This window comes from Tetrao urogallus (genome assembly GCF_951394365.1).
Source record: "Tetrao urogallus genome assembly, chromosome: 3".
NCBI classification, from domain to species: Eukaryota; Metazoa; Chordata; class Aves; order Galliformes; family Phasianidae; genus Tetrao; species Tetrao urogallus.
In genome coordinates this window covers 62,169,695-62,193,737 of record NC_136815.1, presented here as the reverse complement: position 1 = coordinate 62,193,737, position 24,043 = coordinate 62,169,695, and the positions used below count along the sequence as shown (strand labels likewise).

The 24,043-nt window shown below is 39.9% G+C and overlaps 2 protein-coding genes across 2 annotated transcripts in view; one reads left to right on the top strand and one right to left on the bottom strand.

Moving 5' to 3' along the window:
- LOC306945035 (poly(rC)-binding protein 3-like) overlaps positions 1 to 5,482 on the top strand; it is a gene marked incomplete at both ends in the record, with an annotated part of 46,805 nt that extends 41,323 nt beyond the window's left edge. Inside the window, one exon of the mRNA XM_079533713.1 lies at positions 5,134 to 5,482. Coding sequence (XP_079389839.1) covers positions 5,134 to 5,482 — 349 coding nt within the window. The remainder of the gene's footprint in view (positions 1 to 5,133) is intronic.
- Positions 5,483 to 13,048: 7,566 nt separating this feature from the next.
- On the bottom strand, positions 13,049 to 23,532 carry ZNF830 (zinc finger protein 830; the record flags this gene model as incomplete). The annotated part of the gene is made up of 9 exons (XM_079533892.1): positions 13,049 to 13,232; positions 14,360 to 14,436; positions 15,764 to 15,844; positions 18,289 to 18,352; positions 18,992 to 19,082; positions 20,167 to 20,378; positions 21,701 to 21,740; positions 22,727 to 22,847; positions 23,179 to 23,532. 9 exons carry the CDS (start codon positions 23,530 to 23,532, stop codon positions 13,049 to 13,051), a joined length of 1,224 nt encoding a protein of 407 aa, XP_079390018.1.
- Between the last annotated feature and the right edge of the window lie 511 nt (positions 23,533 to 24,043).

Here is a 24,043-nt window from a genome sequence, read left to right as displayed (position 1 = left end):
CCTTAAAATATAGGTGGATTAAAAATGGCAATTATAACTTCTTCAGAAGGAAATACTTTTCACAGACGTTTTACTGTCCTAAACGGCAAATATAATGAAACAGATTGCAAACCAGATTTAATTTACTAGCTGGAAATTGCCACTCAGAGTTGATATTAAACTGACATGTGGTTGCTAAGAAGGCACAGGATTTATTTTTTCAGAGACAGCACCACAAATTTGTAAAAAGCTTTCCCTAATGAGACAGAATGAGACTATCTGCTTTGCCACTTCTCAGCACCAGGATTAATGACAGCACGGCTGTTTAGCTAAGCCACTGAGACAGCTTAAGTCTCTGTCAAGTTTGATATGATTATTTAGAAATATATTAGCATTGATACTGCTTTTATTTGCTATTACACTGAGAAGAAAGTGAAGTGGATATGGTGCTGTCTCACAGAGCTAATTGTAAATTGTGGTTCAAGGCAACAAATGTAAGGAGTAGCTATATGTATTTTATTGCTTTGGGGTTTGGATTTGATTTTGTGTTGTTTATTTTATTTTCTAAAAATACTTCGTTACAAATTGAGTGCTGTGTTTAATGATGTTTGCTGTTAAGGTAGAAGAAAAGTATGTCATTTATATACAGAGCTGTGGTCGTGGTAGGTCTCTGGGTTCCTCTATGGTCCAACCTCCTCTGCACCTCAGTTCTGCACTGCAACTGCAGGCACTGTAATGAAGGAACAGAATGTTTGTGCAGCTCTGTATTACAGCAAACAAAACTATTACTTTTCATAGTTCAATTTGGAAAGTTTCCTAGAGAAAGACGTATTTAGGAGTGGCATCTTGAAGCCTAAGATAAGGTGTTTCCAAGCGCCTAAATCAACCTACAGTTCTTTTGATTGATATTCTTTATAGCAAATATAAGTCACTTCCGTAAGCCCTGTAATCAAATAAAAATGTGTTCCCTCCTTTAACCCTTAAGGATATGTTCTTCTCTTGGTGTTCAGGGATTCCCCACACATCGAGACGAGAATAGACCCCTTCATTTTTAGTTGCACAAACACCATATGGCATGCACCTGGATCTCAGAAGATAACAATTTAAGATCTTCAAGACAGCTAAAGCATGCAAATAAAATAATGCACTTATTTATGGAGTTGCAGTGAGCTGCTCACCAGAGACAGAAACTCTAGTGAACAAACCTCTCTTTGACTCACTTTAGAAAAGCCTGTGAACTCTCACAATTCCGTTTAATTACTGCTTAACAAATCTTTTGATGGAATGAGATATATGTGGGGTCTTTTAAGATACTTTTGCAAAGAAGAAAACTTCTCAGCAGTCATACACATGGATGCTCTATCTATACCCTGTGAAACCAGAAAGTATTTTCTTCCTGCTGGCTTTCTAGAAAGTCATTTGTTACCATCATCTACAATAAACCATCATATATTATTATGTACCATATGTTGAAAGTGTATTTAGATGAAGCAACTTCATTTGTAAATGAAGACTCTTAAAGTAATGTATAATAAATTAAGTTCTAAGGTGACATAGGACATTAAGGTGGCTTTTTCATTTAAAAAGTTACATTGCTCCAGATTTCTCTTCTCCCAAGAGAAATGTCTGCCCAGTGAGGTGCCACCGCAGCCACAGCACTGGCCAGCAGTACAGTTAACAAGATATAGTTTGAGATGTCAAAAAAAAAAAAATATATATATATATATATAATATAATAAATAAAAGCCATATAAACATTCAGGGTAAGATGGACTTTTCTTTCTACTCTTCCCCCCAAGATCCAACATTCTCATAGATTTGGTTTCCAGGGACAGTATTTCTGCATAGATAATGTCTCACAGCAGCATGGGATGTGAAAAACCTATCCAATGTATTCCTCTAACTGTGTGTATCTCCAGCCAAAGTTGCCATCTATATAGCAATTTATCAGGTTGTTTTAGGCATATTATTGCAATCTGGTGTTGAATGTGTACATAAGATTAAGTACTCTAAATTACAGATATATAAGTACATTGATACAGTATCAAGACAGAGATTTAATTCTTTAAGTATTGTTTTCGTTCTTTGTTGACTATCCAAGGGTTGAACTCTGTATTAGCAGAATTTGTCCCAGCTTGTTTGCAGTAGAAATGTCTTTTTTTCTTGTAAAATCTTCTGTCTCTTAACTGGTAACCGTTGTAGTAACTGGATTTTCATTATCCAATTACATCTTCTAGCTTTTATTAAGAATGAACCACAGCTTAGGTTTCCTATGTAATATTTGACTTTGGGGTGTAAGTGACCTGTAGCCAGCAGCACTTTCTTCTTGTTGAAGAGCAGTTTCCTGAAGATGTTTTTCACTTCCGTTTTGATGAAAGAGTCATTCACAGAACAGAACCAACAAAGGCAATCTCGAGCTTTATTCCTTCTGTACGCTAGTCGGGCAATGCAAGACGTGGCCTTCAATGTATGTATTTGTAAGTGTAGCTCTTCAAAGTGGAAAATTGGCATAATGAAATTCTGTATTGAGTCTGCTCATCAGCTTCCTTATTCAATTCTGTTGTATGTATAACTGATTTGGGAAACTTCAGCTGTCATAACAGAGCTGAAAGCCAACCTGATGTACTTTCACCTCACTCGTTACCACCAGAAATAAAGGTGAAGTAATGCCAATTAGTGCTTCTGTTGTACCTGTGCAAGTACACCAGGCAGGGAGTCTGGGTGTCTCAACACCACTGCTAAGCCTGTGAGATCTGTTCTCTGTGTTGGTGCAGGACAGTGAGCTCAGCCTCAAATTCTATCCATGCAGCAGTAGAAATTCTTTATTTTTAAATACAAGGCAGGCAAATCCAGAAACAGTGAGTACGGCATTTTCTTTCTGTATGCCTCCCTCCCAAAATCACATGATTTTAGAATTGTTAAAAAAAACCTAAACTGCATAAACAACTAAGGCATTGCCATGCAGCTCCTCCATGGAGTTGGATTGGATTCACTGTTTCAGTGCTAAAAATAATCATTCTTGATATAAATCCCACTGTGCAAGTAGATTAGATTGCAAGCAGCGCTTCTGGCAGTGCAAGGATGCTGTTCTCCCTGCAAAGAGTGATTCTATTGTTAAGTTTAGGAGAAAAGGTGCTCATCCACGAGGCAGATAAACATCACAGAACAGAGGGCAAGAAAACCTAAGTTATGCATTCCACAAGTCTACATTTCACACATTACCTTCCTCCATTCCAACCCATCAGATAAAACATTTTTCAACTTCCCAGCAAAAGTATCTGATGAACTAGTATCACAAGAGCCCTTTTCTTGTGAGGGAGGAGTGTAGTACTCAAACATTTCCCTCTCCTCCACTCTCCTTTCTCTAGCTCAGATCAGAATTAGGTATCCTTTAACCTCACCTTTAGCAGCAGTGCTTTGGGAAGCAACATCACTGCCCATTTAGTGATCATTTATTGCTTTTGTGCTTACCATCACACTACAAGGGATCATGCCTTCAGGTTGTTACTTTCTCTGGCCATGAGAAGATGGGGCTGTTCCTCACAGCTGCACATAAATCTCAAATGAGAAAATGCAAGGTTATCCCATGCCTTGCATAGAGCAACCATTCCTCTCTGCTGCTTGGGTGAGGAGCTGGGCTACTGCTACTGACTGACCCCCTTAACTGGGAAGTTTCCCCTAGATCCGATGAGACTTGATAATAAGTGGCAGGTACCCTGCCAGGCAGCCCTCTCTGTGGTGGCTCACTCTGCTGCCACATGTATAGTGGGAGCCTGTAATGATTTGCTAACTCGTAGTCCCATTTATGTTAGGCAGTAATACCTCCCATGTGATTACATGCAAAACACATACCAAAATTAGCATTTCCAGATTGTTTGCTAATCCCAAAGCACAGTGCACAAGCTGTTAACAGACACATATCAAAGTAAAGATTTAACTAGGTAAACATTTTGTCATGCAAAAGAAACAAATGAAAAAAAACAACAAAAACCAATGTGCTCTTGGAATTATATTTCATATATACACATATTTCAATGTGTAAAAAAAGCAGAGAAAAGCCTAAGCATACAGGCCTTCTGGCCTTCCAGTGAGTGGACTTAATTATGGTGAAATGAATGTTGTTTTATACCTACATGCTCCAAAGAGCCATTCACTTCGTTGGAGTAAGAGGTTGGGTCACTCTGAATTGCCTTGTGCTCTCTGGGTCTGTGTGATGTTTATGTTATGTTGTATCAATGTAGTACTTTGTCTGTCAGCCCTTGGGTGATGTTAACTGTAATCGTTGTGATGAGCTCAGAATGGATACTACTGCTGTGGAAGCCGGGGTGTTGTTCCAGTCTTCCTTTTTTTTTCTAATTTCCTTATAATTAGATTGCATAAATATTTTGTTGTGATTTGGAAAAAAAAAAAAAAAAAAAAAAAGTCCAGGGGAAGTACAATCCTAAGTGAACATACTGTCTGATCAGGTTTGTTTTATATGAAAAATGCACACTGACCTCACAGGGAACTAAATGAGACTAACTTTGTGAAACAAGAACTTGACACCTTACACGGGAAGAGCAAACCATTGCTTAACAGCCTCTCATCCTAGCAAAATGACCAAGGGTACTATTTCTGTCACAAAATTGACCAATTGAAAAAATTACCAAAACCCCCCGTGTCCCATTTTCAAAACTACTGTAAGATTTTGGAAAGCAAAATTCACTACATCAGTGCTGGGGAGTAAACTTCATAGTTCTTTTAAGTTTACTTTTAAGTTCTGTTTTTTCCATCTTTTTGCCATTACCTGCATTCCTTAGATTTCTTTTCTCACGTGTAAAATAAACTAGCCAAACCCTCAACCCTTTTTTTCTTTCTGAAAGAACTTACTTTAGAGTCTCAGTAACGTTTTCACCATCGAGTCATGAAAAACCCTTTTGTTATTTCTCTTCTTTAACACATAACATGTTCCTCCTTTGACCCTCATTTTCCCTTTTTTCTCTCTTTTCCCTCTCCCTCCCACACCTCCGACCCCTCGCCCACCTATCTAACCCCCGCCCCTTCGTGGTTGCTCTCCCCCGTCCGTCCATCTGTCCATCCCTCCTTCCCTCCCTCCCCACCGCCCTGGCTGGACCCTCCCAACCTGTTTGTTCCTCTTCCTCTCTTCGTTTGCAGCTTAGAGATGGCTAAAGTCAGCACCCAGACCGCTTCCGTCACGACCCCTGTTGACCTCAACATGAACCTCTCTCAGTCTGCCACCCCTACCTCCACCCCCACCTCCATGGCCGTGCTGGCGGCCGCCTCCGCCGTTACCGTCAGTACCCCCCCTCCCCTACCAACTCTGCCAACCACCCACTATGCCGTTCCTGTCTCCAGTCTGCTTGGCATGAAAACTGTCCCACTCCTGGCACTAAATGCCGCGGCTGCCGCGGGGGCCACGGGGAATTTGTCCGCTTACACTGCCAAAATTCCTTCGACGAGCGGGGTTAAGAAATCTGACCGCCAGAAGTTTGCTCCATATTGAAGGGATGAGACACAATGCAAGCTCTGCCAGCTCTACCAAGAGTCTGTGGTAGATCCTAGTAATCAAGGAAACAATATGGCATCTTTTACTTTTCTGTTCAGTTGCTAGTGTTAATGTTGCCACCTCCAACCGTCTTCCACTTGCCATAACGACTAACACCCAGGCGCCCGGCAGCAACTAGTTCCAACAGCTGCGCAGGGCCCTGAAGGCCCCGTCATTCCCCCGCCCACAGGGGCAGCAAGCCACGCTTCTGGGGCTGAGACAGATCTGTGAACAATTGGAAGACAATGAGGAAAAAAATATAGTAGCGCCTTAAGCTTTTCTTAGAAATTTTCTCTGGTTCAGGGAACCATAATTTGGAGAAATAAATGCAGGAAGGGAGAACAGACCCTTTCTTTTTTTTTCTCTTTGACATGCGACTCTTCCAAATTACCAGTAATTGCTCCTGTAGCTGCTTGAGAGCAGGTACACACCAGCCCCCTGCCACCTCCCTACCTACAGGTCCGAAGTGCAGTCCCATGCCACGCACCATCCAGCCCCAGCATACATGCTGCAGAACTTGTTGAAACCAGCAGAATAAATCCCGTGACCTTAAGGGGTGCACACTTTGTTCAACCAAAGTTTCGTTCAGTTTTCCCGTAGGTTTCTGTAAAACATTAATTCTTAATAAGGTCTTCAAATTGCACTGTAGTTATCATAGAATGGTTTGGGTTGGAAGGGACCTGTAAGCTCATCCAGTTCCAATCCCCTGCTATAAGCAGGAACACCTCCCTCTAGACCAGGTTGCTCAAAGCCCCATCCAGTCTGGCCTTGAATGCTTCCAGGGAAGAGACATTCACAAGCTCACTGGGCAACCTGTTATTACAGTGTCTCACCACACTCACAGTACAGGATTTCTCTCAAATATCTAATTTAAATCTACCCTCTGCCAGTTTAAAGCCATTTCCCCTCATCCTGTAGCTGTGCATCTAGTGCACATCAAATGACATTCAAAGGTTGCTGCCTAGATAGATAGCATCCCTTCCCAAGAATTACAACCAGATTATTTAAGTCAGAAGCCCAATTGCAGCCAAGTTGAAGAGAGCTGGGTGATGTAATGGCTGGTTGCTAGCTGTTGGAACTAGTTTTTAACTGCATTTTCTGTTTGTCCATCCACCTTCTTTTTAATTTCTGCTGCATAACTCAGTAATGCAATATTGTTTTCCTCACCACTTCCAAACCCAGAATCCCATTAGCCCGCCACATTCATCCACTTTGCACTCCTTGGACACAAAGCTTTAACAATTGAACTGTATTCAGTGCATTTTAATATAAACTAAAAACACAGTGCAAATGCAATACTTTTTAAAACATGGTATTTCAAAGTGTGTTATTATTATTGTATAGGGCTAAGTACTATTTCAGCATTTTGTGTCATTTCTGTATTTTGTGGGCTTTTCTTCACCTTTAGTACCTTTGCACTAAGTTGTGTCACTGTAACCGTTTGTAGAATTGCCACTGTTACAGGTTGCACTTATCCAGATGGGGTTTTTGGTTGTTTGAGTTGTGTTGGGTTTTTGGTGGTTTTTTTTTGGTTGGATTTTTTTTTTTTTTTTAAATATAATTGAAAATAATGTCAAGGTACCTCAGCTATTTCACAGCTCTAGAAAAACGCTGTAAAATTGTTCTGAACTATTGTAACTGTTCCAATAACTGACATTTGAAAAAAAAAAAAACAAAACCAACACAACCTGTGTGAGAAAACCTGCCTGCATTGAAATGCTGTTCTATGCTGGTTGTACTCAAGTGTTATTTTTTTAATAGTGAGAAGATTTTTTTTTCTTTTTTTCTTTTTTTCTTTTTTTTTTTTCTTTTTTTGCATTTTTTTTCCTTTTCCTCATTTTTGTTCCTACATTTTAGGCTGTCATCAGAAGTTACTGGCCTGGGGGCTCTGTAATGTATCTCATCCTGCCCTAGTGCATTAGCCACCAGACAGGACTTTTCCAAAGCCCCATGAGACAATGCTTTTATGGACTAATCTACAGAAGAGTTTCTGCCATTTCTAACTTTCTTATTATTCTGAGACATCAAAAGAAAATACTTCTTTCACTCTTTAAGCAACTGTGCTTCCTAACTCTTGTGTTGCTCCAGTTTTAACACTGTTGTGGGTCATAACATAAAGCAAAGCAAAGCAATTTTCAAGGATTAATTTCCATCGATGTTCATGCTTTGGCTAATCTGTATAAAAGCATGGGCTGTTAGTGTTCTAAAAATCACTGTATTCAGCTAGAGACTTGACAGTAAATTAAATGAGACGTTTTTATAAATAAATTTTTTTCCTGATTTAAAAAAGACGTGGTAGCTTTGTGCATACAACTGTTGTGTTGTTTAAACTTTGTTCTTTGTAACCAAGTTGCTAATTTGTCATTTGAGAAACACTATTTTATGGATTGTCAAACTAAAATCATAGACAAATTGCTTGTTTTCATTAATGATTAAAGGTTTCATATCATCACGCTTCAGGTCCCAGTGCTCATTGGGAAAGAGTGTAACAACTGTGCAACACTGGCAGTACTAGAAAGTGCACTAGCACTTTTGTCCTCAGGAATGACAATTCTGCACATGATTAGATGGATCCAGACTGTGCCATTAGCATGGCAAGCAGTATTTTCTGCTTTTTTTATTTTAACAAAGCTGCTCCTGAAGTACTTTTCACACAGCACAGAAGAGACAGAATTTGGCCTCTTGCTACAAGAAGCCACTGCTTTGTATATCTCTCATGTGTTTCCTACGCTTATTTTAAGCTCAGATATTTGGGAAAAGAACAAAATTGGGTACTGCACACGGCACTGTTAAAGCTTTTCATTTTTTCCTATTCCCAGCAGCAGTGTCCAGTGACAGGGCTTCCCAGGAGCACCCTTCACCAGTCAGGAAAAGAGGCCAGCAGCTGGAGGTGCATTACAATTTGTATCATTAAAAAGGAGGAATGGAGTACTGGCCCACAGCCTTTCCCATCCTGCCCTGAAATACCTCATGCACCATTCACCTCCCTTTGGATCTGCTGAAGCACTACAGAAACAGCCTCAAGTTTTCTGTTCACACAGAAAGATGGGCTGGCTCCAAGTTGTTGCTGCATGCAGCACTTTTGCAGCGTTCTTGCCACCTCTCCTTTTTAGGGCCTTGGTAGTCCTTTCAAATGTACCACTTTATGCTGCGCAACCAAAGTTTTTGGCAGTGTGAGTAGCATCCTTAGTGATATGAGCCTAATTCTACAAACAGCATCGTCACTCTAAAATATACACTTACGTCTTTGTACTTACCTTGGGGTTCCCTTCATGGCCCTCGCTGGGTACCTGTGCAGTGTAATATTCTTGTTTGCATTGAAAAATAGGGTGCAAAGAACAGCAATGGATCTGGGTCTTGATTCGAAGCCAGGAACTGTGATATATCCAAGATGTGCATGTAGACCTGGAAACCATAGAAGTTAACAGCTTTTTCAGTAAGATGCAGAAAAAGGGCAGTCTACATAGGAAGATTTCAGAGTGCTTCATTGCGCCCCAGCAAGCAGGAAGCATGACTCAGTGTTCAATTAGCTATTCCAAATCCTAGGTTGCTTTCAACCCGATAAAATTCTATGTATGTTATTACTTCTCAAAATGTAAGTTCTTACTCTTCAAGAGGGTGCTGAAGCTGCTTTTGCAGTGAGGACATCCGTATCTTTCATTTCCTAAATAGCAAGCACTGGCTAGTAAATGAAGAAGGAAAAAAAGGGGAGAGGAAAAAAAAACACACATTATTGCAGCTCAACACAAAGCATGTCAGGACTTTGGTGTCCCAGTGAAGCTGCTAGGCAAAGCTCTGACTTGGCTAGGACAGAACTGAGATTTAAACTAGCTCAGGGGCACATGTGTGTGTTTGGGGGGGATAAGGAGTAAAATGAAGATGTAGATATAGCAAGAAAAAAGGAAATATTTTGAGAGCATTTTGCCAAAAATAACAAAGAAAGAAATATGTTAAGATCTAGGCTGAGTATTGATTTTAATTTAATGATTTTAGCTAGAAAAGATTTCTGAATGGCAAGAAAATTTTCCTGAATAGCTTTGACATATAGAACAGGAAAACAAAACACAAGAAGGTACATCTGGAGGAAAGAAAAAAAAAAAGGAATACTATCCTAGGCAGAAAATTAAACCACTCATGCCCAAAAGCAGATTAAAAAACCCCATGCACCTGACAGAAAAAGGTCACTCCCACACAACTGTGAGCTACCATCTGAAAAATAATACAACTTCTGCAGCTTTCACATCATCCATTTGTTATCAGAGTTCTGGCTAACACCTCAAATGAAGTCAAGTCTTGTGCCTCTTTAGAAGAAAAAAAAAAAAAAAGAAAAAAAAAAAAAAGGTAAAAACACTGCCTGGAATAGTCAACAAAAGAAAACAAAAACAGACACATTCAGCCACATAACATGCCCCACTACTGACAGGCACAGCACTTTCTATTGTCAGATAAAAATGTGGGCCCCAAAGTGTGTATTTATAGCTGTCAGAGCTCCTGGGAAGCTAACAGCACAACCAGCAAGGCTGCCACCAATGTAGGCACCTGCTAAGTGCTAAAGCCTCGCTGGGCTGCATGAACTGGTTGTTCCTGTGGAGGTACAGGATACAGCCACAGAACATGCACTGAACCTCCCACCTGAGGCAGGTAGCAATAGAAGTTGCCCTGTTGGGTAGTTGGGCTTTTTTTTGTCTTTAAAAAAAAATATATATATATGTATATATATATATATGTATATTTTTTTATTATTATTATTATTTTAGTTTTTGCATAGCCTCAATCTCTGATGAATGTATTTCAGCACGAGCTACATACTTGGAACACTTGTTGTCTCTTCTCAGCTGAACGTTGTGTCTATCAGACAAGAAAGTTACATACTCAGAAATTGAATCATTTTATAATGGCAGAACCTTTACAAAGTAGACAACAGGCTAAACTAGATCAGAGGAGTTGTTAAGTTCAAAGTACAAGAGAGGAGAGGGATTTGAACACAGGTCTCTTATAACCACCACAAGTACTGTAACCACCAATGAATTAACCAAGATGTTTGTGCCTCAGTATATTCTTGGAAGGAAAGACCTGGTCTAAATGTCTACACAAGGGAATAACTTGCATTTCTTTTCCCAGAAAAAAAAAAAAAAAAGTCAGGGTAGTTCTAGGGAAAGTGATGAAAAGATTAAATGACGACAAACTGCTTCACAGCAGGAAATTTGGCCCAAAGACACTTCTTAGGGATAGAAGAAGATATTGCTTCTCTTGTCATTGGTTCCAGGAAATAACACAATATTGATTGAATTGCAAAGTTTCTGCATCAGTGCAGTATGCCATCGCCCTGCAGACAAGCATATGTCTCAAGACAGTAACTGAAATGAAAGAGAACTGTCATATTCATCTGATGTTATCTTATGAAAGGGAATTTCTGAAGCAATTTCTGTTTTTTGAGACAGCTACAGTGAGATATCTACTGGCTGAATGTCTGATTTCTTACTGTAAAAGTTCCTTATTATAAGATAAAAAAGTACATGTACGGTTTGAAAATACCTGAGTAATCTAAATTTTCCTAAGAGCTGTTTTTAGCTCAGTGCTTCTAAGATGACAGAATGCAGGGAATTTTAATTACAGTGGCTTGTAATAAGCAAAATTTGACTCAGCTCAAACTGAGTTTATTGACAGGAGGACTGACCAAATTAACACTGATGCTTTTTTTATACAGTACTTCTGTTTCTGAAGCAAATTTTAAAATTAGATGCTTCCAAGAATTACAGTCACGTTAACAAAAGACCACATCGTTTTCCGTTAGGTCTGTTGTTTTATTTTATGATCGCTTCTGTGCTCTACTGTACCAAATACAGAAGTGGTTGTGAGAAGAGGGTTAAGCCACAACAGCAATTTATCTCCTCTGTGGTGAGAAAGAAGTTAGCAGGCAGATTACTACCACCTGTGCACTTAGCAGAGAACATTTAACTACCAGTAAGTACTTATAACTACCACAGGCTGAGCCTGTGGGTATTAACAGCTCCTGCAGACAATGGTATTGGAAATTGCATTGCAAAAACATGCACATTCATTTTGCCCCATGAAGTCATTTATCTGTTTAAAAATCACGGGGCTGGGGAACAGCTCTTAAGCTATGCCTTTCACTAATGGACAACTAAGTGAGCATTACAAATTACTTGGTTAATAAGTAAAGAAAACAAACCTCAAAGATGTTTAAAGACTTACCAGCTTTTAAGATTATTGTATTTGGAAAAAAAAAAAAAAAAAAGAAATTAAGCTGTTCCTTCACAACCTTATTTTTTGATAGAAATCACGGGCTCACAGCATGGCTGAGCTTGTCAGAACCCTCCTGATCCACCTGGCCCAATTCCTGTCCCAGCAGGGCCACCCAGAGCAGGCCCATGTCCAGGCAGTTGTTGAAGATCTCCAAGGGGACTCCAAAGCCTCTGGGCAGCCAGTGCTTTAACCCCTAATTAAACCCTAAATTATTCATTTTTCCTATTTTTTCCAAATGCCCTCTGCAAATTTGACATACTTTCAAATTTTCAAAATAAAAAATATGCTTAATTTAAAAGATAAAAGGAGGAAATAAAACGAAAACCAACCAAATGCAGGAGACACTCACCAAAGTTCAAGGTAGTTGTTTCTCCTCCGTGTCACAGCTTTGTCACATCTTTTGGTTCTCAACTTTCACTTCATCTGTGTTTATCAGAACATAAATCAATTTTAGATGCTCTCCTTTATTATCTTAGTAAAACTTCCTGTATTTAAAGCTAAACAAGTGATCTTACCTCAGCAGTTTCCAGTGCGGTATCTTCTTCTCTAGTATTTTCTTACACTTTCAATATGTGGTTATGCAAGAAGTTGCATTGTGTTACTATCCCTCTGGTTCAAAGCATGTGAGGTATGCCATATTATGGCCATGTTAAGCAAAAGATACTATAAAGAAAGGTCTTCAGTACTACCTACCACAGTGGAAAAGCTGTAGTTCAACATTTCTGAGTTTGGCACTTCCATACACAGAAAAAATTGTAAAAGATCCTGAAAAAAACAAATATTTTATTGAAGGAGATAGGTCTTCTCTCCCAAGGAGAGAAGAGAGCTTATGAACTTTTCAGATGATAAATGCCTAAGATTTTTTTTCCTACCTACTCCACATGGGAAATCTCTATAAACCGTCACTTCTGGTAGTCCAGTCCTTCTATACACAACAGCCCAAGTCTCCACATATCTAATGTTAGCAGAAGCTAGGTTCTTCGCTTACTTACTAATCCCATTAAAATAGCTCTGGTAGGAAATCAGTTTTATTAATAAGAAAAGTACATTGAATATCATAAAACATTTGCATTATACAATTTTTACAGTAATACACCACTGTGGATCTACAAAGGTTGGAGCTTCTTTCTTTGCCTCTTTTGTATTACACAGTTGGCTCTTCACCATCTCTCAAGCCTCTTTAAATAAATATTTAACAAAAACGTCTCACTTCTAATAATGGAAATAACAGTGATGATCAGCCACGCTGCAAAAATGCTACAACAAAGCCCCTTTCACCCGCCAGTCTTGAGACAGCAAATCCTGCAGTTCTTCTTCATCTTCGCTACCAATAGCCTCATCCTCTTTCTCTTGTGTTGCTCTTAATCTCATGGCTTCCTTGCATTTCTCCTTCATCAAATCCTGGCGGTTGCGCAGATGCTCAACGCGACGGTAACATTCACTGTTGATAAGTAAATCACTTATTAATATCTGTGGTCTTTTGCATATATATATATATTTTAACTCTGATGGATCTGCTTCTCCAACTCTGAATATAGAAAAGCTTAGCAGTTTCCCACCAACTTTTCACTGGAGACATTCAGATCCCAGCTGGACGAGCCCATGTGCAACATGCTGTAAGGAACCTGCTTTAACAAGGGGTTGGTCTAGATGATCTTACAGGTCCGTTCCAACCTCAACCATTCTGTGTGTGTGGCAACTAAAAATCATAGTGGTTCTTCTGTGTATTAATGAAATAGAAACAGACCGAAGGAGGGGAGAGGTGTGGTAAATTCTCTAGCAATGAGAGGTAATCAAATTGCAATATGACCACAAATTGGTTTAAGAACAACACAGAACCTCAGTCTTCTTCCACACATCACACGGCCATTCATTTTGGTATTTTAGAGGTCTCAGGACTAAAGACAAAAAGGCATCACAAGCATTCAGGTACTTTATCTTACTGAGCTTACTGAGGACTATACTAGAAATTCATGAAGTAAATGAAGTTAAAGAGTTTCAGTTTTCTATTTACCTAGAAGTTCTCATCCTCAAAATACATTTTTATATCAATAATTCTGGCCAATTCAATAAGATACTTTGTTGAAAATCAAAGTATCAGCCTCATTTAAATCAATCTTTGTTTTTTTTTCATTCTTGTTTGCTTGGAAGAGTCAACAAGGAGAGATTGTTGTCTGAATCCTTCTTCCCCTTGTATATCCATAAAATGATAACTTACATTCAGCCAGAGCTCAATATTTTCCTCAGCCTTCAGATATGAGTGTTATATTGATTTGATTTTGAATTCAAATTTAACTTGAAACAGTCTGCAGTTAAAGGCAGTAAGAACACAAGCAGCCTTGAAGAATTTCAGGAAAAAAAAATTATGGTAACAAACTTGAAATTCCTTTGCACCAAAATTCATGTTTTTATCAGGTATTCTGAGACTAGAGGGAGTCTTTCTTTCTCCTTCGAATATTTAGGCAATTACCAAAAGAAGATTAGAAGTTAGAAAAGGCTTATAACTGTAGTCGAATTGTGATCCATTACTGCTGAAGAACAGTCTGATAGAGAAATTGATTTACTTACATCTGCTCATCTATTTCACCAATCTGACGATCCAGTCGTCCCTCTTCATCATCTTCTGCCACTATTGCTTCTGAAATCTAAACAAGTAAAGCTCTAAGAAAATTCACCCTAAACTCCAATGCTGTTCCTTTTTGGCATCTGTGTCTTCCATTCCTTCCCTCTACCCAAATCAAGTGTCTCATAACTGTCAACCTGCTATACATATACACCTTCACAAAGGACTCAAGGCATATACAGGAGAAGACTGATATGGTTTCATTACAAATTCAAATGTTTATTCTTAAAACTAAAATTCGAAAGTAGTTTGATTGCTCTGGGGTTAACTTTTTGAATTTCTGCATACTCCACTATTTGAAACAGCAACAACAAACCACGTGCATTCAAAGCCTGAAGCTGGAATTGGAGCTATATCCCAGTACTTAGTTACACAAGCTTATTAAAAGTATTGGCTAAGTTTTTCCTCTAGATCCCAAAGTATTTCTAACATGTTATTTTTTTCAGCATTTACTTTCTCAAATCTGAATGTCTGGGAGATGCTATGCAGTCAATGGTCCACGCATAACTGAGAAGATTCCTTCTAAGATGAAGAATCATACGAATGGCTAATGCTAGTAAAATGTACCCACTACTGCTTTTGTATGAATATTTCCTGTTTATAGTGCTGAGCGCTTTAAAATGAGCAATGACAATTTTTTTGCACCACCTCCTTAGCACTTGACGTAGGAGTGATTATTTACAATAAAAATTTAAAAACTGGCAAATATTCAAGGGAAATGGTGAGAACATGATATATCCTTAACAACAGTTTCATATGTTGTAAAAGCAGAGAAAAACCTGTTCAGGAAGACTTGCCATGCAAAGCTATACAGTAAAAAATGGAAGTCAAGAAAAACTGTGATCAACTTCCATCTCACACACACAAACTTTTCTGTCCCCTTCCCAAGTTTCGTGATTTCTTTGCAGTACACTTACGTTAACCATGAAACCAGGTTACAGACCCCTTATAGATCCTTTTCCAAAAAGACAAATGAGTGTGGCATTTTTTGTTTTTGTTTTTTTTCCTTTGAGGTTAAAATAACCATTTCATCTAAAGAAGAGCCCTTAATTACACCTTGTTTGGATACAGAACATTGATTTGAGATATAATATCTCTTATTTAAATGCAATTTAATAAATGCAACTAAATATATGATTGACTGGTTCATCATCAGAATTTTTTTCAACTTGATGTTCCTTGAGTGGAAGAATCATTTGCTCATTTATAAAGTGCATTTAATCATACACTGCATTGCAGACAAACAGCTGACAAATGCATGTCAGTCACTTCACAGAGCTGCATGAAACTGTTTTTCTCCTTATTGTGTATAGAATTTAGAATCAATAAAAATAGACTCCATTACTTACTGTGTTGACCTGTCGCATTGCCTTTTGAAATTCATCCCATTCCTTGTCCATCTGATCCTTTGGAGCATCAACTTTTCGCACCTGAAGGACATGAGAAGACAGGTTTAGTGATGAGTACTGCCTAGGGAGCCACTGGAACACTCTAAAAAAACTGGAAAACCAGCACAGATTGGGCTGTGCTCTCAGACAAACAGGTCAGAAAATATATATATTAGCAAATGAAATAACTGATATTGCAGCACTACAGTTGTTTTGGAGGAAAAAATCTGACTCTATTCTTGGATTTAAACAAGAAGCTTGACTTCAGTATTACAGAATAACTGACTAAAAACGTATGGTGTGAGATATCTGGACTAACAAGAATGACTAATCCCATTGATTTAATGAACTGTAATTTTACTATGTCAATTGATAAGGATGAATTCTTCTCCTGTTCAGTCATACAGTAGAACTATCACACAATTCAAAAAGTAGTAAGCTAATTGTTTTCATCATAACACAAAATGTGAAGTCATTAGTGTTAGGATAGTCTGACCACATTGCAAATCTCACTTGATTTTACCGGCTAACAGAAGAAATAGATAGCTACATAGCACTTTTATTTAAAATGAAGCTTTTTGTTCCATGGTAGATAGCATGGGACTGATAAAGTAGGTGCAAGAAATGCTTTGAGATTTACAAATAAGGTAATCAAAATCAGACTGTGCTTTTAAGTAAATTTGATAATCTACCTGCATAACCAGAACAGCTCAAGGTTAGAAGCTGTGGCATGCATTGTGTGTCAGAAGAGAGATTATTCTTGGCTCTGGACAAGATGGAAATCGTATAGCTAGGAGAACTAAGCAGTTTGTACAGAAACACAACATTTTTTTTACATCAGCTTTTCTTGTCTTCTTTCCTCTTTTTGGTAACACAACAATCATCATCTCAGTAAATAGGATGGTTTGCTATCTTTGGTTCTGAGTGCTTATACAAAATCCAGTAGCATGAATTAAGTTTATAGAAGATATTAGAAGCTTCCAGGCAAACTACATATTGGGAAGTCATCGTTTCCTTTTTCTGTTTTGTGATTATTTTTATCATGTGTGTACGTACTGTGTTATTATGCATTGTGGTTGTCCTTTGTAATTCATAATTATTTGTATTTCTTACAATAAATTGAAATGCTAAAAGATATTATTTGTCAAACTCAGAATTTATATGCTTTGTAAGTTCCTGATGTAAAGAACCAGCATACTCCATGTCCACAATCCCCTCTCCAAAAAGCCTACCTTAATTCCAGAAATAATCATTTTGTAGATGACTTCAACACACAATCACTACAGTCACCCCAATGTGATGTCACAAATGTTTTCCTTCCCTTTCATATCAGCTAAACTTAGAAAGGGCTGATTAAGAAGAACAGCTGTAAATCAATTTCAAGAAAGCCTAATGGCACGTGTACCCGCTCATACATGTTATCAGTGAAGGAAATGACTAAGAGAAAGCTCATTAACAACCATCACTACGTCTTCCCAGATGTAAGCATACTCTCCTCTGCCTGATAGACATTCCCACTTTGTACAAGTTTCCCACACCATGGTGCCACTTCCCGTTTGAAAAAAATATAACACACCAGTCGTGTGTTACACCACAGATCTTTTTTACCTCTTTATCTCAATACTCAAAAAGTCATTATTCAAACGTATTTACTTCCACCACAGAGCTGTGTGCACGAGTAGTGCTAAAAGAAACTTGCCACAATAAAGAGAAACCTAAGCTTGTGATTCTGCCAGTGGGACTAAATGAACATAGAGAAGCATTATTCACTGAATCATAGTCCAATTTAGGTGAACCAACAGATAAACCACAGTGTGAACAAGAGAAATATGCTCAAGGAAAATAAATGACATTTTGTGTCAAGAATGCTGTTGTTTTGATAGAAAGAACAAGCAAGCCATGGAATCTGTGTTAAATGACACAAAACAACATTGCCACCAAAAAAAAAAAAAAAAAAGCTGATATTTCCAATAGCAGCATATATTTCAGTTATTGCTCAGTACTGCACAATGCTGAAGGAAGCCTGAATGAATGTGACCAAATTCCAAGATTTTAAATGGTGGCTTTTTGGAGAACGGCCACGTTATGAAAAAACCCACAGCAATAAAAGATGACAGTTGAAAACCACATTCACTGCTGTAGTCTGCCAGTACTAGAGATGATGCTGCTTGCCATAATCTAGCTGTTCCCATTCCAGGAGGCTGAATAATATCATCGCATAGTAACTCCTATGATTTTCAATAGGGTCTCTCAGAGGAGAGGACATAATGTATATAATTGAAAATTCAATTGCAATTGAAAATACATTCTGAGAGATATTTTGAAACCCTTTGCACACCTTTTCATGCCTTTTAATTAACACAGAATGAAACTGCTTTTCTTATATACTGGTACAACTAATTACTGGCAAACCATCCTCAGCATCCAGAAAATTACTACAACCTACAGAAATAAATCAAATAGCAGAAAAAGATCTGCTTACTTACTTTTGCATCCACTTCAGGATCATCAAAGAACCCTTCTGGCAAAGCCTCAGCAGTGTTCTCTTTCCTGAAATGTTTGATTATGATTATTCCAAGTTAGCTGTTTATAATAATCTCTTTTATTGTGGAGTTATAAAACAGTCAAAAATAAAATCCTTAATTCTTACAGAAGAACCTAGAAATGAAGGAAGTCTTTTTTATGCCTAAGTTTTGCCTACAGGACTTGTTTCTTTGCTTTGGTCTTAACTAACTCGCAGGGGACTGCAGAGACAGGTTTTAAACTCACTGCCAAAACAGGAGCTGTAGCTTAGGATTCTCAAATTATCTGTTGGGGGAGTGCACACCCAGACATTTTAATACAAGTCTCTACTTTTGAAAGGCCAAACCAACATCTGAAAAAGTGTAGAAGAGAGCTGAAGCACTGCCACAAAACCAGTCAACAGTTTTCTTCAAACAGTTAAAATCAGACACTGAGCTTCAAAAGCATCATCTATTAAAACTTGCAAATAAAGATGTCTAACAGACACTGTATGACACTGCTCCTATCCCTAGTGTGCAACACACTTTCCTATGACATATATAGAAACGATACCAACTACAGTTTAACAATATGACAAATTACAAAGTGATTGCAATCTATATTTCCTGGAAGGGTAATGTTTATTAACAGCTGCCAAATTTTACAATATTTCATCTGACTGCTTACCGTTCTACTACCTTCTCTTGTGTCTCTGGTTTCTGTATGGATCCTGAATGTGAAACTACAGGAGCAGCCATAGTTTTGCTGTCAAAGAAGTCTAAAAGAAAGAATAGAAGCCTATGAGCAGAAAGAACAACTGTTTAAACTTGTATACAAAACTCCGAGCAGACAGGAATTTAGATTAATACCTTACTGAATCAAGGGAAGGAAAGTTACACGTCATTCTACTTGACAGCCTCAAGCAATTACAACAAGAAGCAATAAACATGCTGAGAAAACACTGCACAGTAACAAACCACCAAAAAAAATAATCTCCTTTCTCTCCCCCCCAGTAGGATACACCAGCCAGCTAACAGCAATAATCAGAAAATTAAAGATCCTTTCCATCAATAGCTGTCATCATCAGGCAAACAGCAACACTGTGAAGTCAACAAAGAAAAATACTGGGTGCTGCACCTGGGATGCAGTAATGCCAGACACAGGCACAGACTGTGAATGAGTGGCTGCAGAGCAGCTCAGCAGGAGGGAACCTGTGGGTGATGCCAGTAGGTTGGGCATGAGCCAGCAGTGTGTCCTGGCAGCTAAGGGGCAAACCACATTATGAGGTGTGTGAAATGCAGCACAGCCAACTAAAGAGGTGATTTCACTGTATTTAGCATTGTTGCAGCTTCACCTTGAACAGTGTGCAGGTTTCACAACATAAAAAGGATATTACAATATGAAAGCACCTGCAGAAGAGCAACAAAGCTGCTAGCAAGGCTGGAGGGTGGGTCCTGTGAAGGAGATTGAGGTGTCCAGTCTGGAAAGGTGGCTGAGAACAACCTCATCATTCCCTGCAGCACCCTGATGGGAAGCAGAGGGAGGTGCCAAGCTGTGACCTGGTCACTGATGGCAGGATGGGAATGGCATAAAGCTGCCAGTGCAGGGTCAGGCTGGGCATTAGGAAAACATCTTTATAATGAAGGTGTTCAAATACTGGAGCAGGCTTCCTAGAGCGGTGGCTGATGCCCCATGCCTGTCACCATTCAAGAGGCATTTGGAATATGCTTCAACTTTTGATTAGTCCTGAAGTGGTCCGGTAATTAGATTCAATGACCTTTGGAGGTCTCTTCCAAATAAACTATTCTACTCTACTCTTATGACACAGCTTCTTCTTACTGCACCACTTCATTCATCATTACCTGCAGGCAGAGAATTAGGTATTACTTCTCGAGTTGGAGGTGGAATTTCAGTTTTGTGCATAACAAAGGATCTGTTCGGTTGATCTTGTTCCTCTTCTTCTTCATCATCATCATCATCATAATTTCCTGACAATAAACTGGGACCAGGACCTTTCAAAAACTGTTTGTTTGCTTTGCTTTGCTCTGCTTCATCAAAAAAATCTGCTGGTAGCCTAGTAGAGAATACACAGTGCAACAAAAATCAGTTTGACTCTAGCATCTGCAGTCTATTCAGTCTAAAAGACCAAGTTGTTCTCACATCCTGTACAATATGCTAAACAACGCAGCTACAGATGTATCCACTGTCTGAAGGTTACACAACCATTGCTTTCTTCTGAAGTTCCCCAGGAATGCTGAGGTTATTGCTGAAAGATATTTCCATTATGTTTTTGTATTAGAACACTCAATACAAGAAACATTAATAGAAGTATCCTACAACAAAGTGAGCTTGGAGGAATGACAGCTTCAGTGATTCTACTTGTAGACTTAAACTTATCCGTATCTCTATATCTGCTATTAAATACAAAATTCATAGCTCAGCAGTCATACAAACGTCACATAAACCTTGATATCCTTCATGTCTAACATTTTGTGTTCCTATTGAAGCTCAGAAGTGCAGTTAAGTGCAGTTTAGAAGATCTGTGCAGGCTCAGCAATGAGAAAAGTCACCTTTGCTTAGGATAGCTACAAGTCTCCAAGTCAAATACTTTCCTCGGTTGTATTAAAAATGATCACGCTGATCAATCATCATTAATCAACAAACCACTCAAATGACAATTTTACACACACACATGTAAAATTCCAGCAAGGTAAGCGTATTTTAGAGTCAAGATAACACCACCTAATATCTGCACTAAATAACAGTTTACCCTGAGAAAATTTTACAGGAGATCTCATGTAGCATTTACCCGCTCATACTGATGTCCAAACACCATTAGAAATCTTACAAGGGAGTAAGATGCATAAATCCAATCCTTTGAATTCAAATACACCTGTTCCTTTGCAAGAGTTCAACTGCAAGATAAGTGTTTGCATGAACTTTAAGTAAAATTATCTCTTAATGAAGATGAGTCGATGACATTTGTTAATGGTTTTTGATACTAAATATTATTTAAAGATGTACTAAAAGATTTTCCTTCATTTCAGTCATCTCTTCAGCAGCATCATTAAAGACTGGAGTGCATACTGCAGTATAATTATTTTCATTACAATAGACAGTGTAATAATAATACATATTAATGCTTACAAGTCTGATAGTGAGAGCAAAGAGACTTCTGTTTTGTCACAGACACTACTGTTAATACTATGGTTTTCTCATCTACACAGAAGATGTTGCCTTATTTGGGAATATACAGTTGCATTAGAAACTGAGCAGAAGCAGGAATTTGCTGATTGAATCATTACCCCTGGCTAGGAGAAATGGGGAAGAACAAGATGAAAAGGTTAAAAACCAATACAGGTACAAACAAAACAGTATGTGATATAGTCTGCTTACCCAGATGAAGACGTAGATGTATGTGGCTTGTCATCTGTACCTGCAGAACAGCCAAGAGCCATTTCTTAGAACCCGTGCTTTTAAAGCAAACCTACTTTGCTAACTACAACAGCAAATTCAGAAAGTTACAGATTATCATTATCATTTATCAAGACTTGCAAATTAAATGCCCTTTATTACTATCAGTTCCAACCCTACGCACAGAATCATAGAATTGCTCAGGTTGGAAAAGACCTTAAAAGATCATCAAGTCCAACCACAACCTAACCATCCTACCCTAACTCTAACAACCCTCTGCTAAATCATGTCCCTGAGCACCACATCCAAATGGTTTTTAAACACATCCAGGGATGATGACTCAATAACCTCCCTGGGAAGCCTATTCCAGTGCTTAACAACCCTTTCTGTAAAGAAGTTTTTCCTGATATCCAACCTAAACTTACCCTGGCGCAACTTGAGGCCACTTCTCCTCATCCTGTCACCTGTCACCAGTGAGAAGAGACCAACCCCGCTCTCGCTGTAAGCTCCTTTCAGATACTGGAAGAGAGCAGTGAGGTATCCCCTCAGCCTCCTCTTCCCCAGACTGGACAACCTCAGTTCCTTCAGTCTCTCCTCATAGGGCATTTTCTCCAAGGCCTTCAGAAGCCTTGCTGCCCTTCTTCAGACCTGCTCCAGCACCTTTCTGTACTGAGGTGCCCAAAAGTGAAAAACACTCATAAGGTTTTACCTTAAGTTTCTAGTGATTACTCTAGGCTCTTGCACTTACTTAAGTACAGGTTAATAGCTTGCCTTATTGTACTTAATGTAATATAAAATAGTGAAAACACTTCATGAATATGAATCACAATGAGTATTTTAACTCAGTGGTGCAGAGAAAAGGAATAGAATAAGACACTTTTTCCCCTTTCAGCAGCAACAGGCTGACATTAACTCAAGTCATTGGCTCACACAGTATAGCAAAAGAAAACCTAGCACCGAACAAGTAAAACTGCAAGATTCTTGCAAGTGCAAGTTTTCCCTCTTTACCTTTTGTTTTCTTTAACTGTGTGCTTTCTGCATCGGCAGTTTTTCTCTTGACAGGCTGAGATGATGCACCAGCAGCTGAACCACTTGCTGCCTGCTTTGCTCCCTTTAATTCTGCAACTCTCTGCAAAGAAACACAACGTTTAAGAGGCTTTCCTACCAAAAACGTTTAGCCATCAGTTTAAAACGCGATAATTTCAGAACGTAACGCTTCTGGTGACCTGTCACACGACGCGATGTGGGACCAGAGCAACACGGAACCTCACAGCCCACCCAGCGCCAACCCCTGCCGCGGGCAGGGCTGCCACCCAGCAGAGCTCCGGCTGCCCGGGGCCCGACCCAACGCGGCCTGCCAGCGCCACCAGGGATGCGACGCCCACGGCCCCCCCGTGCAGCCCTTCCCACCGCCTCGCCGCGCACTCACAGGCGACCGGGGCGGCTGACGCCCGGCTCACCTCGCGGTGCTGCTTTCCCAGGACGTGAGTTTGCCACAGCAGCTCGCTCTTCACGGGCGCGCTGCACAACGTGCAGCTCAGGTGGCCCAGGCTGTTGTACGTGACGACGCCGTTAAGGAAAGATGCGGTGCTCTGCGTGAACCTCCCCCCGCCCTCAACGCTACCTTCCTTCCTCCCCCCCCCCAAGGGAACCGGGGCCGAGGGCCTTCCCCGCCCGGCCCGCCGAGGATATTTGGCGAAAGGCGATTCGATCCGCTTCTTGTCCGCGTTCTGCCGTTTCTTCTCCCGCATGAGACGCCGCAGCTCCTCCTGCCGCACCTGCTTCCGCCCCGCGCCCACTCCGGCCGCCGCCATCTTGTCCCAGCGAGCAGAGCGAGGCTGCGGCTCCGCCCTTTGTGGGCGGGCGATGGCCGCCCCCAGACTGGAGCTGGGGGAAGCGACGGGGATGGACGCCGCGGCCCCGCCCCGAAGGGCAGCATGGGAGAAGTGTCGCGTTGTGAGGCATAGCGCTCTGTAGCGCGAGTGGCTGCGGAAGCCAAAGGAAAGCCCTAACCTAGCAGCAAGGACGACTCTAGGTTCACAGTAACAGCAGTTGTGAGAACTTCTCACTGAGAAGTTCACCAAAACCAGCGTATTTTCTGCTGTTCTGACAGAATCACCCACAGAATGGCTCAGGACCCTGCAAGGAGGGCTGTCCCGGTGCGCCTGGCACCGCAGCCTATATACGGATACAGAGGGGGTAGGGGAGCAGCTCTGTGATTCAACTCCAAATACCACAAACGTAAACTTTAGGGCAGGATATTCTGCCTGAGTGGCAGCGGGAGGAAGACAATAGGCAAAGTGAAGGCAGTGCCGAGGTGAGCAG